The sequence below is a fragment of the Microtus ochrogaster genome, chromosome 2 (genome assembly GCF_000317375.1).
Source record: "Microtus ochrogaster isolate Prairie Vole_2 chromosome 2, MicOch1.0, whole genome shotgun sequence".
NCBI lineage: Eukaryota > Metazoa > Chordata > Mammalia > Rodentia > Cricetidae > Microtus > Microtus ochrogaster.
The window spans coordinates 1,012,576-1,029,172 of record NC_022010.1 but is presented as its reverse complement, the minus strand read 5'-3'; the positions used below and the strand labels follow the sequence as shown (position 1 = coordinate 1,029,172).

The 16,597-nt window shown below is 52.0% G+C and overlaps 1 protein-coding gene across 1 annotated transcript in view; it reads right to left on the bottom strand.

Annotated features, from left to right (window-relative positions):
* Positions 1–7,906: 7,906 nt before the first annotated feature.
* Mn1 (MN1 proto-oncogene, transcriptional regulator) overlaps positions 7,907–16,597 on the bottom strand; it is a 36,524-nt gene continuing 27,833 nt past the window's right edge. The window contains exon 2 of the mRNA XM_005344217.3: positions 7,907–10,380. Within this exon, the coding sequence (XP_005344274.1) occupies positions 10,205–10,380 (176 nt within the window). The 3' untranslated portion in view covers positions 7,907–10,204. The remainder of the gene's footprint in view (positions 10,381–16,597) is intronic.

Genomic DNA, 16,597 nt, shown 5'->3' with positions numbered 1-16,597 from the left:
TCTCACATCCACACACTCAATGAAACAGCCTGGCTCGGTGCTCAGAGCTGAGTGGACACCTCTCCTCCCCACTGTCTTCACTGTTTTGCCTGGAGAGCTCAGTCAGGTGCAGAGATGTAGTCATGGCCTGTGCTCTGGGCACAATCAGTTACTTCCCTTGCAGCTGAGAGGAACACGTGTGTTTGGCTCACAGTGTGAAGATGTGGTTCACCAAGGCAGGGTGGCATCTGCAGTCTGGAAGGAGATGGGTGGATGCTGGTTCTCAGCTTGCTTTCTCCTTTGTATTCAGTCCTGGACCCCAGCCCATTGGATGCTGCTACCTAATTCTGGGTGGGTCTTCCCATCTCAATTAACAATCTAGAGACACCCTCACAGACACACCCAAGGCTTGTGGCTTTGAGGAACCCTGATCTTGCCAAGTTGAGCATCTATAGTAACATCACAACCACTACATAGTTCAGGCTCACCTCCAGCTGGCTGTCCTCATGCCTCTACTTCCTGAGTGCTGGGATTACCATCCTACACCAACAGTCACTATCATTTATCTGATCTGTAGGCCAGAACTGCATGTCACTGTAGCTGTACATACTCAGCTTTGCACCTCAAGTCCCTGCCTACCACCTCTCCTTGGCCTGACCCCAGTTGGACCTCTCCCAAGAACATGTGCAAATCTGTGCAATTTTGCTGGACAACAGGCCATCCCCAAACCTCCTGGCTGGAAGCAAAATGTGTTTATTTAGCTCACAATTCTCCTGGGCTGCAGTTGGGCTGGTGGAGGTTGGCCTCCAGCAGTGAGAACTACAAAACCCTCAAGGTCCTGCTTGGAACTGGAACAAGTGCACTTCTGCCACATATGACTGGCTAACACACAACCAGTCCAGCACTATGCCCTTTCCCTACCCCTTCGACAAAAGTTGTGTGTTAAAGGGTTAAGCTTCAGGGGGTGATCTGAGGATACAGGGTTAGAAGGTAAAGGTTGATGAGGTCATAAGAGTTGAGCCCTGATTAAATATGGCTGTGGCCTTGGGAGGAGGGACAGATGTTATATCTTTCCCTCAAGGAAGGAATTTTAGCCACAAGCCCTCGTGTGGCGTTTCCATGAGCACCATGTGGCATTTCGAAGGGTCCTGTAGAGTGTTTTTATGGGGACCATGTGGCATTTTCGTGGGCACCGTGTGGCATTTCCACAGGCACAGTGGGTGTTTCCACGGCAATGTGTGGTGTTTCTAGTACTGTCTGGGTTTCCTGTGGTCTGGGGTTTGTTTGTTTTGTTCTCTATGCACCGATGAGTTGCACTGGGGTTGCTAACAGGAGCATGGACAGCTCACTGGTGACTGTACCACTGAAGAAGATGTCTCTCCCCAGTTAACATTAACCTCAACAAGAGCAGAACTTCACCTTGCTCTTGGGGGTGCAGTGCCCCCAAACCAAAGGAAATGTGTTTGTGTTGTTTCCACTGCCCTGTCTGTCATGACTGCAGCCTGGGTGTGCCTAGATTTGAGGAACAGAAAGAAGAGGAGCCACCACCCACGATGCAGAACACACACCGGCTTTGAGATAACACAGGAGGGAGGCTCTGTGGTCTTCAAGCCATTTGGCCTTTGGTAAGTCACCTCTCGAACCAAATGGGGGTTAAAGGGAGTGCATGACGCGTGAAGCCACCAGCTCTGCACTCTGCGAGCCATGAGCAACTGAGGTGGCTGCTCTTCCATGAGGGGAGTGGTAAATACCTGTGCACCATCAGGGACCCCTGGAGGAGAAGCCATGGCAGGGGATGGCTTCAGTATAAAAGGCAGCCAGGTGACCTAGCGTGAACGCCCGGCAGCATTATACCTCTGTATGTATGTTTGTAAGCCAGAGGGTGCTAATGCTCTCTCCAGAGCTACTGTAGAGGCAACAGCCCTCGGAGCAGTTCTCAACCTGTGGGTCTCAACCCTCCTGCAGACTGAATGACATTTTCACAGGGGTCTCCTATCAGATATTTACATTACAATTCATAACAGTATCAAAATTACAGTTATGAAGTAGCAACAAAAATAATTTTATGGGTGCGGGTCACCACAACATGAGGAACTGAGAGCCACTGCCCCGGAGGCTTGGCTACATTGCATGGAGCTCCGGGAGACAGCTAGTTCTGATAGGAATCAGAATCAGCAAGAGCTGATAGGAATGCTTTGAGAGTCAAGGAGAGCCAAGAGCCACCTAGGTGCTGTGGGAGCAAGAAATACCCTCTGCAGGAGCAGGGTGGAGTCCCAGGAGACAGACATGGGGTCAGCCCACTGAAGAGAAATGGCTGGGAGTGGGCCAACTGTAACCCCAGATCTCGGAGGCTGAGTCAGAGGGTGGTGAGCCCTAACTAGTTCGCACAAGGATTTCAAAGGAGAAAAAAAAATGTTATATTTGAGCTATTATCACCAAAATCTCCGTATGAGGAGAAGAAGTGGGGACACTTCCAAGGACATCATCGGTTCCAGACCTGGCCTTTGTCCTCTGCTGTGGCTTTGCCTCGCCCTTCCCTCTTCATCTCCCTGTCACTCAAGGCTCACCTCTGTGGAAGAAAGCTGGTTATACAAGACCAGAGAAGTGCTCTGATTAGCTCATTGTGAATTATGGACCTGCCTTAGAACCAATCATGGTGCTGTCTGGAAAGTGGATAAGGATGCTTCTCGGCTCCGTAAGAAGAGGAGAATGGAAGCCTGGGAGGAGAGGAAGGTGGTCTAGGGCATTCTGGGTAGATAGCGCCCGAGGTTGGGCCTGCTCAGCACCTTCCACATTGCTGGCCTCCTTTAGTTAGTCTTTAGGCTTGGCAGGAAGGTGGCCTTGTTGTTGTTTGTTTGGTCTGTTTATTTTGTTTTCTGGCAGAATCTCACGTGTCCCAGGCTGGCCTCTAACTTCCTCCTGCCTCCATCTCCCTTGAGCTGGAGTTGTAGGTCCTACCACAGTTTACTCAGAGCTGGGGCATCCACCCCAGGCTCGGTACTCGCTAGGCAAGTACCCGCCAGCTGAGCTGAGTCCACGGCACAGACTCAAAACAGCTTTGCTTTTCATGCGATATAAACCTGATCTCCTGAAGGTCTTTACACCCAGCCAAGTCGAGACCCCAGCATCTTCCCTCAGCTGGGAAACTCAAGGAAAGGCCATGGCGCCTGTTTCCTGCCGCTAGCGTGCAGCTACATGCCAGCACCACCACTCTTTCGGCTGGTTCCCGGAAGCACTGACCATCCAGGAGGAGCTAGTCCTGAGTTTTCAGTCCTGCAAGGCCTCCAGCCTTCATCCAGCTCCATTGGCTGTGTGTTCTGGGAGAAACCGGATTAAATTAAATGTACCTAATTATCCCATACTTGGCTGCCAGGACTCAGGACTGAGCGCTGTGGGTTGTGGAAATCCCATTCTTCCTTGGACCAGGGTGTAGTCACAGGCACCAGTAGATGGCAAGATCTAAATACAGTGTATCCATCACCTCCAAAGCCTGGCCCAGGTGGTCAGGGCAGGACAAAGGCTGAGCAAAGCTGCACACTGACATCTTTGTGCCCTGGGCATGAGGACACCCTCTGTCATATCAACCCCAGCCTAAGCTCCACTCTGCTTTAGTTTCCACATCTGAAAACGTGGGTTGCTTAGGGCACTGGTCTATAGGAAAGGAGCCTAGTAACGGGCACAGGGGAGGGTGTGGAGTGTCCACGTGAGGTTCCTGATGCTGGAGTTTACAATGTCACCACCTCCGACTCTGTGCCGGATATTTTCCCAATACTATGACAAAATACCTGAGAGCAAAAGAACTGCAGAGAGGAAGGGGTCATTTAGCTCATGGTTTCAGAGGGTACAGTCTGTGGTGGCAGAGGGCATGGTGGAGGAGACACTTACGTCATAGCAACCAAAAAGGAGAGCAAAGTCAGGAATGCAGGCAACATGTGCTGGGCTTCCTTCCCATTTCCCTTTGCGTCCATCCATCTCAACCTGTGGGAAGTTGTCACCCACATTCAGGGAAGATCTTTCTCCTCAGTAAATTCTCACAGACATGTGTAGAGGAGAGATATGCTTTGGTAATCTTCAAAGCTTTTTAGACCAATCAGGTTGATGACTGAGATGAACCAGCACAACCATCACCATGATCAACATCACCACCATCATCACCATCACCATCACCATCACCATCACCATTACCACCACTGTCACAATCATCATCATCACCATGATCAACATCATCACACCACCACCATTACCAACACCATCACAATCACCATCACCACCACTGCCATCAACACCACCACCATTACTACCACCATTGCAATCATCACCCTCATCAACATCACCATCAACACCACTATCATTACCATCACCAGTATCATCATTGCCATACACAAAGCCAACTGTGGCAAGCTGGCACTGGTAGCTTCACCTCCATTGCTTACCAAGGACACTGGTGGACTCCATCTTGCATCTGCCTGTATTCCCTCTCTTCCAGACCATTGCTCCTGCTCAACCTTCCTGGCACCCATACAGTGGACCATAAATATCTTCACGTGGTGTTGAGACTTCCCTCTGCCTTCTTACCCTACACAAGGACTTCCTTTTTCAGACACACCCACCCTCTGGATGATCTCTAGGACATTGTGCCAGCATGCTCTTCCAGCTCCCATAGGTGCTGGCCTCCTGCAGAAAGGAGCCCAAGCTGACTTCTTCTCCCACAGCTGCACGCTAGTGTAGTTGCCCATAGAGGCTTGGATGTGTTAACACAAGAGAGACAAGCAAGTAAAGAGATGTGGTTAAAGACCTTAGCACAGGCACAGGATACCAGTCAGGGGCTCCCTTGGGAATTAAAAATTATCACAGTGGCTGGGGTGTGGCCCTATGGAAGGGCAATTGTCTCACATACACAGGCCCTGGGTTCCATCCTAGCACCAAAAAACATTCAAGGCTAAACACAAAATTCCTCTTGTCCATCCCAGAGGGGAGACACCTTACCCTTCAGGACTCACTGCTCAAGGCCATGTGACAAACAAGCCCCTTGGAAGAGACTCTTCTGTCCCTTCTGAGCAGAGAAGCCTGTACTTCCAAGGCATTTGCCTTTTTATGGTTGAAGTGACATCATTTCTCCTTCTCAAGCAGACATTCCCATGCAGATCCGCCCCCACCCCTTCCTGTCGGTTGGGAGGCCCGATTTCCTGGACTAGACAATGGCTGCTTGTACGCACAGACTGTTAGCCAGGAGACGGTAGCGTGCACAGCCAGATCTGTGCCTCCCTCAGCCCAGAACTGGGGACAGGAGCAGCCCTGCACAGGGACACTATAGACCTTGGATCAAGAGCACATGGGCCCTGCGCAAGGCTCTTGGAAAGACAGAAGCAGGCTTTCTAAGCAGGTCATGTGCAGGCAGTCCTGAGGACTGCAGATGCTTCCCTGTACAGACTCCTTCCATTCCTTCCTTAGTGGGAGTCCAGCCCTTGTGTGTCTGCATGTGGGGAGCTACAGTTCAGAGGTTGTCTTGAATCTCAGAAGAGGCTTTAAACTTCTAAACAGTCTGGAGACTGTGAAAGACTATGGAGACTTTTGAAGTTGGGCTAAATGCCTTTTGCATTACTCTGTGGCTGCAAACCTATAGGGCCAGGCAGAGAAATGTGGTGGTTTGAAGGAAAATGGCTCCTCACATTCATATATTTGAGCCCCAGTAAGTAAAACTATTTGAGAAAGATTAGGAGGTGTGGCTTTGCTGGAGGTGTTGGGCTCTGAGCTTTCCAAAGTCCATGTCAGGCTCCCTCACTCTCTCTGCCTGTGGATCTAAATGTAAGCTCTCAGCTACTGCTCCAGTACCCTGCTCCCACCATAATGGTCATAAATTGACCTTTTGAAACTCTAAACAAGTCCCCAGTTAAATTCATTCTTCTATAAGCTGCCTGGGTCATGAGGTCTCTTCACGGAACAGACTAAAATGGGATATTATTGTTAAAAACACTGTGAAATACTACTCAGCAATAAATATAAAAAAAAACTTATTGTGGGTGCAATGACCTCAAAGCATTGTACAGAAAAGAAGGCAGACTTGGATGAGCCCAGGCTGTCCCTGTCCATTTCCATGCCATTAAAAGAACCAGAACAGACTCAGCTGCTCCATGGTGACAGAAGCCACAGTGTTGGTGCTGGAGGTAGTCAGGAAAAAACTTTTTAGAACTCACTGTAGTGGTTTGAAAGAAAATGGCCCCCAAAGGAAGTGACACCAATGGGAGGTGTGGCCTTGCTGGAGGAAGTGTGTCACTGTGGAGTCTGGCTTTGAGGTCTCATATATGCTCAAGCCACACCTAGCAAGTCCCTGTTGCCTGCATGTCAGCACATAGCAGCTCCCTCTCCAGTGCCACATCTGCCTGCATGTCTCCATGCTCCCCACCATGATGGCGATGGACTAAGCCCTGGGAACCGTAAGCTGCCACCTCAGTTGAATACTTTCCTTTATAAGAGTTGCGGTGGTCATGATGTCTCTTCACAGCAATAGAAACCCTAACTAAGGCATTCATTCTGAAGGAAGACTGGGCTACACAGGTGTGCTTGTGAAGACAGCATATTACACACTTAGGATCTGGGTGTTTTGCTTTATATAAATTATACCCCAACTTTTTACTCTGGCTTTCCTTTTCAGTGCTGGAATTGAACACAAATGTGTGCTCTACCACTGAACTACATTCCCAGTCATAGCCCAGATTTAAAATATGACATGGGGCACCACTGTGTTTAACAAACCAACAAACAAACAGGCTGAGAAGCTGGCCTGGGAAAAGGTGCAAGGTTGACAACCTGACAGGTCCCTTTTCTAATCTTTTTAAAAATAAAAGTGACATATCTTCTGAGTATGTACCCATCCCTCTGAGGAAAGAGGTTCTGCTCAGGTGCCCAGGCCCTTTTCCTGCTTCCCACCACCCTGCATGCACCCCCACCTTCACTCTACGTTAGGAAAGCTCTCCATCACCACTGCCTACAAGAAGAGAGCATGCGCACAGCACTCCCTCACTCTGGATGGATGGAGGCTGCACTAGGTCCTAAAACAGGGATGGGCTTACTGCAGGGAAAAGCAATGCCCGCCACTGCAGTGCATCCGGATGCTTCCTCATGGCCTCCTCACATTGCACCATTTCACAAGTGAGAGCACGGAGATGCCCAAGGCTCAGCCACATCCTTGCAGCCGTCGCACAGCTGAACACAAGACTTCAGAAGGGTCACCATCCCACAACCCTCCAGGGTTTCCCACACCCCTACCCCACCACAGGGGTTCTTGACTGGGGCAGTCCTTCCACATCAGGCAAAACTGGAGGTGTTCTGGTTGCCACTGTGGGGAAAAGGAGTCCTGATGAGACCCAGTGGGTTGGAGCTTGGAGTCTATGAGGTGTGAGCACCCAGCCTGCCCTGTAAAAGTAGAAGTAGTCAGGCCCAGAGAGGATAAGCATCACGGCTGTGAGGCCCTGGGGTAACCTGACTCAGAACACACACACACATGTATACATGCATGTGCACAGTGCACACATGCACATACTCACTCAGGATAGCACCTGAACCTCCACTCCAGTGTTCCAGAGAGCATTGAAAGCCAGGGGGCTGGAGAGATGGATCAGAGAATGAAGTACTTGCTGCATGGGGGTGAGTGGAGGTTGGATGACTAATGTGTAAGGCAGACAGGTGTGAGAGCCGCCAGAGATGGAGATTCTCAGAGCAACCTGGCTAGCCCAACTAGCCAAACTGGTGAGAGCCGGGCTCTGTACGTAATTGAGTGATTGAAGAAGGACACCTGACGTCAACACCAGGCTTCCCCAAGTGCATGTGCACACGCATGTGAGCACACAGGCACATCAAACACAATACATGTGCAGAAAGTAAGGAGATTATGAAAAGAAGCAAATCCCACCCACAAACATGACCCAGACACCATTAACATTGTATTTATTGTTATTTAAGCCGCTCAGCAAAACATATACACGTATATACAGTATGCGTGAATACGGAAGACTCAACTTTACATATTTTTTTAAAAAAGAAAGAAAAATACCACTCAGTTTCATGAGCTATTGTCACTGTCTTCCAACCAAGCATTTCAGAAATGGTTTTTTTAAGACTCAAAAAAGCTTACAGGCTCGCGCACGGCACCGCAGGGTTAAGGGTTCATATTTTACATGTGCAATAGCGATTTCCTTCTCTGCTGGAGTTGGCTGTGTACTGATTACAGGGTTCCCAGGCTTTCGCGCTTCGGGCGTGGTTTTCTTCCACTTTTATTCGTTCTACTAAACCAAATTTCATGATGTGACATCCTTTTGCTTAAGGCTGTTTCACCCTGGGGTCGTGGGGAGTGAGACTATGATAACACTGGACACTCCGGGGGTTGGAGATGGCCTGAGCCGCACACTGGCAGCTGCACATGGACTGATGCTGGGAAGTTTGTTGATGGACGTTAGGACATTTGTTCCCCAGCCTTAAGCAGTGAAGGAGAAGTCATTCTTGTTTGGGAGTGAAAAACTGGCTCTCAGACCTCTAGACGTTGCAAACTCTGAGAGTTAATGTAGAGTCTGGATCCAAACCTGGAGGGTGCTCCTGTGGCCCGTGGAAGGGGAAGCCATCCCCTCAATGCTTTGGGCACAGAACAGAGGGCCCTTCCTACTCAGCAGCCCATGTCTCCTGTTTCTGTTTCTGTCTGCCCTCTGAGCCCCCCACACTGCCCAGGCAACAAGTGCAGACCCTGGGGCTCCGATCTCAGCCAAGAGGAGGAGGAGGACGAGAGAGAGAGAGAGAGAGAGAGAGAGAGAGAGAGAGAGAGAGAGGGAGAGAGAGAGGGAGAGATCGCCAGCTCTTGGCAAGTGGCTCCCACAGTTGAAAGTCCCTTGACATAAACAATGTGGGTGTCTGGAGAGCCCCGAGCCTTCAGGCCTCTTGCTAAGAAAAGGAAGGGGATCTGTCAAGTTGGGGTGGGGGCTCAGAAAGTAGCAACTGGGAAGACACACTGATAACAATGGCTGAGCTGAACTAGAGCTGGCTCTGGTCGGACCCTCCCAGGGACAGACAGCCCCACAGCAGTGGGCACAGAGGTCACAGAGGTCGGTCAGGTGTAGATCACACCCTGAGGTGTCCACATCAGCACTGAGATCTCTGCTCCTCTCTGCTTGGGGCAGGAACTGCCTCTCGAAGGGACACACTGGGCAGGGTTCTGCTTTTAAATCAGAATGAAATGGAATCAGAAGGGCAGGACGGGAACATGAGGCCCAGGAATGGACATCATGAAGCCACTCCTTCTATTCTCCTTCCCCTCATCCCTGTGGGAACTGCAGGACCAAAGAGAGGAGTGTGGCTGCCTGAATTCCTCCTCCCAGGGATGGACTCCCAGGAGGAGGTGGGAGAGCTGAGGCACCCTGGCTGCTACCTGGGAGAGCAGGGTCAGAAAGTCACTAGGACAACTGACTGCCTCTTCCCTGTCCCCTCTGAGGGTCACAAGGCCACCCTGCTCATCCCAGAGAAGGCAGAGTGTGCAACGGTGAAGTCAGTAAAGGAGAAGGGAGTTCGTGACCCTGGCAGACTCCTTCCTCCAAGTGGCTGATCACAGCATCCCAGCATCCAGTACCCAACCTAGGAGGGACCGAAAGAACAGTCCCCAGTGGGAGAAACAGAAGCTAGCTGAAGGCTAAGGGCCAGAGAGGCAGTGGAAAAAGCCCAGTCCCTGGAAGTTCCTCGAGCTGCTCGTGTGTCTTGTCTCCTAACTGGTGACGGAGTAGCGAATGCTGTGAAGACCCAGCAGCCTCCACCCGGGAATATTCCAGAACACTACTCTCCAAGATCTCCATCTTAGTGATAAACAAAGCAAAGGGGAAGAAAAGGCGAAGGGGGAGAATAAAAGAGAATAAAAAAGAAAAGAGGGTAAAGGGTGCACCCCGCCTGGGCTTCAACAAGGCAAGGGCTTTCTAGAACACACTCCAAGTACAGAAAACGGGGTTCTCTAGCAGGAAAACGGCTTGAGCCAGTGTTTGCTGTTGGCCGAGGACTGGTACTGGTGTCACAACGTGGCACACAGTTTCTTTAAAATAAACTTTTGAGGTTCTCTTTATCACCTTCCCCAGCCCCTTTCAGTGAACCCTTTCCATTCCGAGTGCCACTAAGCAGGTACCAACCTAGACAAAAACATGAGTCTGCTCAGCCACAGAGGCCCTCATGAGTGGGTAGGGCAGGGGCTCCCGGGGGCTCAAGTCAGGGCGGCCACAAATGTCCCGAATCGGTTGGAGATGTCGGAGTGCAGAGACCGCCACGTGGGTACGGAGGTGCGGGCCTTGGGGTCACCATCTGTGCAGTGGACAGTCAGGCACTGCAGGTGGCTGCCAGGCTGGGTGGCTGAGGCCTTGTTGGTGGGGAGATCATGGGCTGTGGAGAAAAAAGACACAAGTTAGTGACCACTGGGGACCCGGTATGGGTGACGGCAGAGGGGTGATGAGAAGTAGCCTCTAGCCCTCCTTCATGGCTGGAGATGGTTGCAGAGGCTTGGCTGTGAAAACGGCATAAGAAAAGCCCACCACACCACACCCACACCACCGCTAAGTCTGCTGCTCCCGGGAAGCAGAAAATAGGATAAAATGACATTGGAGTTTGCCCATCTCTGGTGGACAAAGATGCCCACCTGAAAACACACCGTAGGGTGGCAGGACTTCACAGATATCCTAAGGGAGTGGAGAACACTACCTCGTCCTCTGGACAGACACGTGCTGTGGGCTTCCTCTACACTCAGAACGTCCTGAAATAGACAGAAGGCATAGCACACCCTAGAGCTAAGGGCAGCCAGGTCCAGAGGGTGGGATGGCCTATCTCAGGGGACACAGAGGAAAATCTGCTGGCGGCATGGGGGAGGAATCAGTGGAGTGAGAATGCTGTGTGGTCACCCACCCAGAGCGTGTGCCCTCTTAAGAAACAAAGAATGGGCTCAGAGGACGTGGCTTGGAGGTAGGCTGGCAAGGGGGGAGCCTATGGCCACCCTACTACATCCCTCACCCTCTCAGCCCTGCACTTTAAAGACAGGCATCTGTTGCCCACATGGGCACAGAAACCTGCCTGGAGAATACAGTTCTAGCCCTACACAGGAACTCCAGTCCTGTCCTCTGAAAATGGGATGATCCAGGGACACTGGTCTCAATGCCACAGTGATCAAGCCTAGAACCGCATCCAAGCATTTGTGTAAACTGTAAAGTGCCGTGAAGTAAGTGCTCACAGTAGTAGAGCTCCCAGACCATATCAGTAGACAAGCAGAAGAAGGAATTGGGGTGGGGGCCCAACTAAGACAAAGGAGGCACACCCAGATACTGACCTCCAGGACCCGCTCATCCCCATCATTACAGCAGAAGCTGCCCGCCCAGTACCTAGGATTAAGAGTTGTCTTCCACCAGAGCCTGGCCCTAACAGGGTGCTAAGCCCCACCCCCTGGATCAGACAAGCCTCTATGAGTTAGGGCTCCACTCCAGGGTTTCAGAACCTGTAAGGTGGAGAGAAACCTGCCTTGGCTTCTGCCCTCATGCACTCAGTTCAATGGACAAGCACTTCTCTGGGACCTGTTATATCCTGGCATGGTGGCCCATGGAGCCTCCCGAGTGACACCAGGCAGCAAACAGCACTCTGATCAATCAGGGTGGCGCGGGAGGGGCGGTCCCACTGCTGAGTGGCATAACTCTACTGCTTTTTCTCTTGGGGCCTTGGAATGGTCCCTGAGAAGGTCACAAGGAAGCCACCCAGAAACCTGTGAAGCCTCTCACTTCCTACTTGGTCAGGTGGTCTGCCTCCTACCCACGACATGGACTCGTCACTCATCTTGTAAAAGAAATTGAGGTTTCGAGCTCAGGACATTTTGGATTTCACCAGTGGGCCCATCCTCAGCGCGCCTCAGGATGGCAGACAGAGGCCCCAGGTCCCTGAACACATGCAGGCCCCAGCTTACTGTAGCAGTGCAGTCCTGGCTGTCTGAGCCACTCCAGCAGCAGCCCTGCTTCCTGTCCCGTGTTATATTATTCCAGAGTGCAATGTCCCATGAGGAGCGGGTCATCCTCTTAAGAGATTCATGCACCCATGCCTGCATCCCTTACACAGAAAACCAGAGGCTCTGAGGAGCAGAGTCTCATCAAAGCAGAGATGAGTCAGGAGGGGCTCAGGGCAGGAGAGAGCCAGGCCCAGGTCTGACTGCAGGCCCCGGAAGGTGATATGACAGAGGTATTGCTTAAGCATATATGACTGTCAGGCTCGGGTAAATCCATTCCCGGGCCACCCTCTGCTTCTGGCCATTCTCTGCTCCCATACCTAGGCTGACGCTTCTTAAACTATCTGGATCTCAGAGCCAGGCAGTTGCTGTACCTGGGGTGGAGTCCAGGATTATCTGATTCTATCCCCAACAAACCAAGAATGTGCTGCCCTTCTTCCATTTTGGCAGAAGCACCTGTGCCTCAGAGAGGGTGAGGGGGTGGCCTGATGCCACACATCATAGGTACAGAATTCCCCAGTGTCAGCAGGACCTTGTGGGGCCATCAACCCCAGCCCAGTGTCCACACAGCCTTTTGAGGAGAGGATGCTGTTCTCCAACGATGCAGGCTCAATTGTACTCATCCACCATCAGTGCCATTACAGTGGGGGAGCCACCGTACCCTAGGATGGTGGCCCTCAGACTGTCGACTCATGGATGACAAATCTATCCCACAGAAGTTGTTCAAGTCCCAGCCTGTCCCAGCCAAGAAGACGCTAAGTTCCCAAGCCTCAGGTGATGAACACACCCAGGCCTCCATGTCAGCAATCCAGAGATAACACTGTCCCCCCTCACCTGGGGCTGAGGGACACCTGGGACTCCTGGGTACCCAGTGCTGGAAGATGTCATAGATTGGCTTTCTTTCAAGCCTGGAGTTCCTGATAGGTGAGGGAACCCCCATACCTCGGCTACTGGCCTGTCTGCAGTACCCGTTCCCCTTTTGTTACTGGAAGTGCTATTCTGGGTTAAGTGCAGGCCTCATGCAAACAGGTGAGGATGGAGGGGTACCATCATCTCTATACACCCTGCATGAACCTCATTGACAGCGGCATTCCAGGAGTGAGTGCTCAAGAGAGACCAGGAGAGTTTGGGCTGCACTTCTGAGACAAGATAGATTCCTCATGCACATAGCCAGGATCAAGGCTGGCTCTAGGTGGCCCCTGCAAGACCTCTCAAGGCCCTTCCTCACAAGACCAATCCCTGACAGCAACACATCTTGCCCTGGGTCATCAGTGCTGATGGCTTTGCCTCATGGCACTGAGGTCAGAGCCTGTTCGACTCGCTCAGTGTAGCCACAAAGACTCAAACAGGCTTCTGTCTCAGGCATCAGACCACAGTGAGACAGCAAGACATCAGCCACAGAAGCGAAGGAAGTCCTGCGGTGAGGCCAGGAGATGCCGATGTTGCCTTACTTCTCCTGTGGGTCCAACAGCAATGGCAGGCAGCTCCTGTGCAGTAGGGTATCTCTGTGTCTCACCCATGGACTTCCAGACCCTGGAGTCTAAGAAATGGAGAGCAGTCGTGCAAAGGGACCAGGGAGGTCAGGAACGTGAGGGGCCTGACTTGCCTTGAGCAGCTACTGGAGCAAGCTGGCGGCTGCCTGCCTGTTTTCTTCCCTCTCCATTTCCTCCCTCCTCCTCCCTTCTTCCTCCCCCCTTCCTTTGCTTCCTGGGCTTCCTCCTCTATCCTTCCATTCCTCTAGGTCAACACAGCAATCCTGGCTGCACCCTGCTCTGTACTGAAGCCCCAACCAGGATTCAACGTGGGGACCATGCTCAGACATCAGCAGCCTTGTTGGGCAGCCATGCTCCTGCCTCAGTGGCTCTCCAGACCCATTCTACCTTGAGTTCCTGGGATAAGGAGTCTGGCCTGGCCTTCTGTTTTCTGCCTACCAGAGGGATGACCAAGGTACGGGACATGGGTGGGGTCCAGCTGGTGCCCAGATTGAGGGTAGGTACAGAGGGGTGGCGGATGAACCCACCTCTGGGCAGGCCCACATGATACCCAAGCCCCCAAAAGGCCCAGGACTTGCCCTTGCTACTCAACAGCCCAGGATCTGAGGGCACCAGACCTAGAACAACAATGCTTTCATGTCTGTGGGGGCTCCCTACGGCCAGCATAAGGCGGAGCGGGTATTTTTAACTCCTGGCTTATGTAAGAGGGAGTGTGGGCCTGACAACAGCTAATGCCGCCCCCCACATTCACCTCACCGAGTCCCAGAAGGGAAGTATATTTTGAATTTCCTTTATTTGGACCCTGGAGGGGTAAAGGGAGAGGTGCTGACTTCTGTGACTTCTGCCCTTCGCTGGGCCAGATCACTTCCTGTTCTTGAGCAGCCTGCAGCCAATCTGCTCTCCGCATCCACAGGCCTGGACAGACCTCCCTCCTGCTTACCCCTCCATAGCTTCCCAGACCCAGCACTGAGCTGTGACTTTACACAATCTCCCGGTCGGTCACACTCGCCACTTGGCCTCTGGCACCATCTGTCTCTCTCCTACTGTGTGCAGTCTCTACACAAAGTCCCTCCCCACCACACCCACTCTCTCTCTGTAGCACCCTCCCTCCGCACCCTGCTGGCTCCCACCTTCCTGCCCAGCTGTCAAACCCATGAGGGGTCCCCAACCCAAGGTCCATGACCTCCAGCCCTGCTGGTCGGCACAAAGGGAGGCGATTGTGTGAACCGCCCCTCCCCACAGGCTAAAAAGGATCAGACACCTGGAGACAGGGCTCAGGTGGATAAGTTCCCAGCCGCAGAGCCAGCTCCTTGCCTGAGATGGATGATGCCACCCAGCTCTGTAGCAACACCACCAGGTAGAGGTGTGTGTGGTGGGGATAGGGGAGTGGCAGGGTGTTGGGTGAGGATGTGCAGGTGTGCACTCCTGAGAGCACACTTATGGAGGCCAGAGGAGGATGTCTGGGTCCTGCTCCATCACTCTGCCTTATTCCCTGAGACAGGGTCTCTTGCAGGAGCTGGAGCTAAGCTAGCTGGCAGCAAGGTTCATCCATCCTCCTGTCTCTGCTGTGCATGGTGCTCGAGTTGCAGTCTTTGTATACACATGCCTAGCTCTCCACCTGGTGTAGAGACCTGAACTCAGGCCCTCGCGTTTGCACATCAAGTTGCTGTGCTGCCTGAGTGTCTCCCTGGCCCAACAATATTCCATCTATCAGGACAAATAAACATGCCCACCTCTTTAGCAATCCAGCCTTATGGCTTCAATTGCAAGTATGGATTTCAGAAAGGGCGGATGTTCCAGGTTAAGATCCTTGGTGATGCCTGCTTCTCTATGAGGGGTACTGCTTCAGGTGGACAGCGGGAATGGAAACTGCCTGCCACCCACAGCTCAAACGTTTCCCCAAAGGAGATCTACACGGATAGTCATTCACATGCTATGCAGACCAGGCTCTGGGTAACCTACGCATAAGTGCCAGACTGTGGGGCTAAGGCCGACACAAATCAGCTCCCTGAATCTCTGCATCCTACCCTGAAAACCAGGATTGGTTATTCCTGACTGGCAATGAGGGGACATTAGGTTTTGGCTGCTCCGTGGGCTATGCTATGTACAAGAGTCAGGGCTCACGCAGGACTCATGGTTGTGGGAGGTATGGGGGCAGATTTAAGGACAAGTACAGAATTTCTCAGGAGAGGAAGAAAAGGGACATTAGAAGGACCGTTGGGGACTCTTTCTGAAAAAAAAAAAAATCTTCACACAGCCTTGAGCATCCAGAACCGGGAGTGAATTATACTGAGGGGTGAGGATGAAGAGGGATCAGTCATGAGGTATCTAGGAAAGAGTCTGGTCCTCCTGGAAGCAACAGGGAGCCAGAGAGGATTCAGAATAAGGGCAGAGTGTTGGGGATATACCAAAGTAGGTAAGAGTTCACATCTTCCTTACCCCAGTCTTGACATAGGACTCTTAACTTGGAAGAACCCACAATCCCTGGTGTCCTTCAACCCTGAGCAAGCTGGAGACTGGAGTCACTGTCACCACCTGAATCTGGAAAACCTCTTGCCTGATTAGGCCAACCAGGAACCGAAGGCGGTTCACACCTGCAGCTCTGATCCCCAGACTTAGGCCAGCTCCCCCGCAGCCACACCAGACCTCCCTGAGCCTCTGCCTCCTCTCTGCATAACAGATGCGACTCATCGTGGCTTCCACCCCACACCAGCATGTCCTCAGTGAAGTTACAGGGAGGGAAACCGAGGCCAGGAAAAGAAGCCCTGAGATAATGGTGTATGAACAGGGGAATCTCAGTGTCCGGTCAGTTTCCCTGTGTGTGAGGAAGATCAGAGATACGGACAGGGCAGTTAGGAGACTCACTCATGCCGATATTGACAATGACAGGCAACAACTGTGGCTAACCGCACCCCAGTCCATTCCTCTGCACCCACTGGGGGCCCTGTCTCGTCTCCTCGTCCCCTGACCCAGTCACAGAGATGCTTGCTTAATCCAGGCTAACTGATCTTGGCTCATACCTGCAAGCAAAGTTTTACTACCACGTGGCCTTGTTTGTGGCTATTTTTCTGTCATTGTGCCATGAGTTTGGGCTTTCCAGAGAAACAATAGTTAACAAAAAACCGGGCAC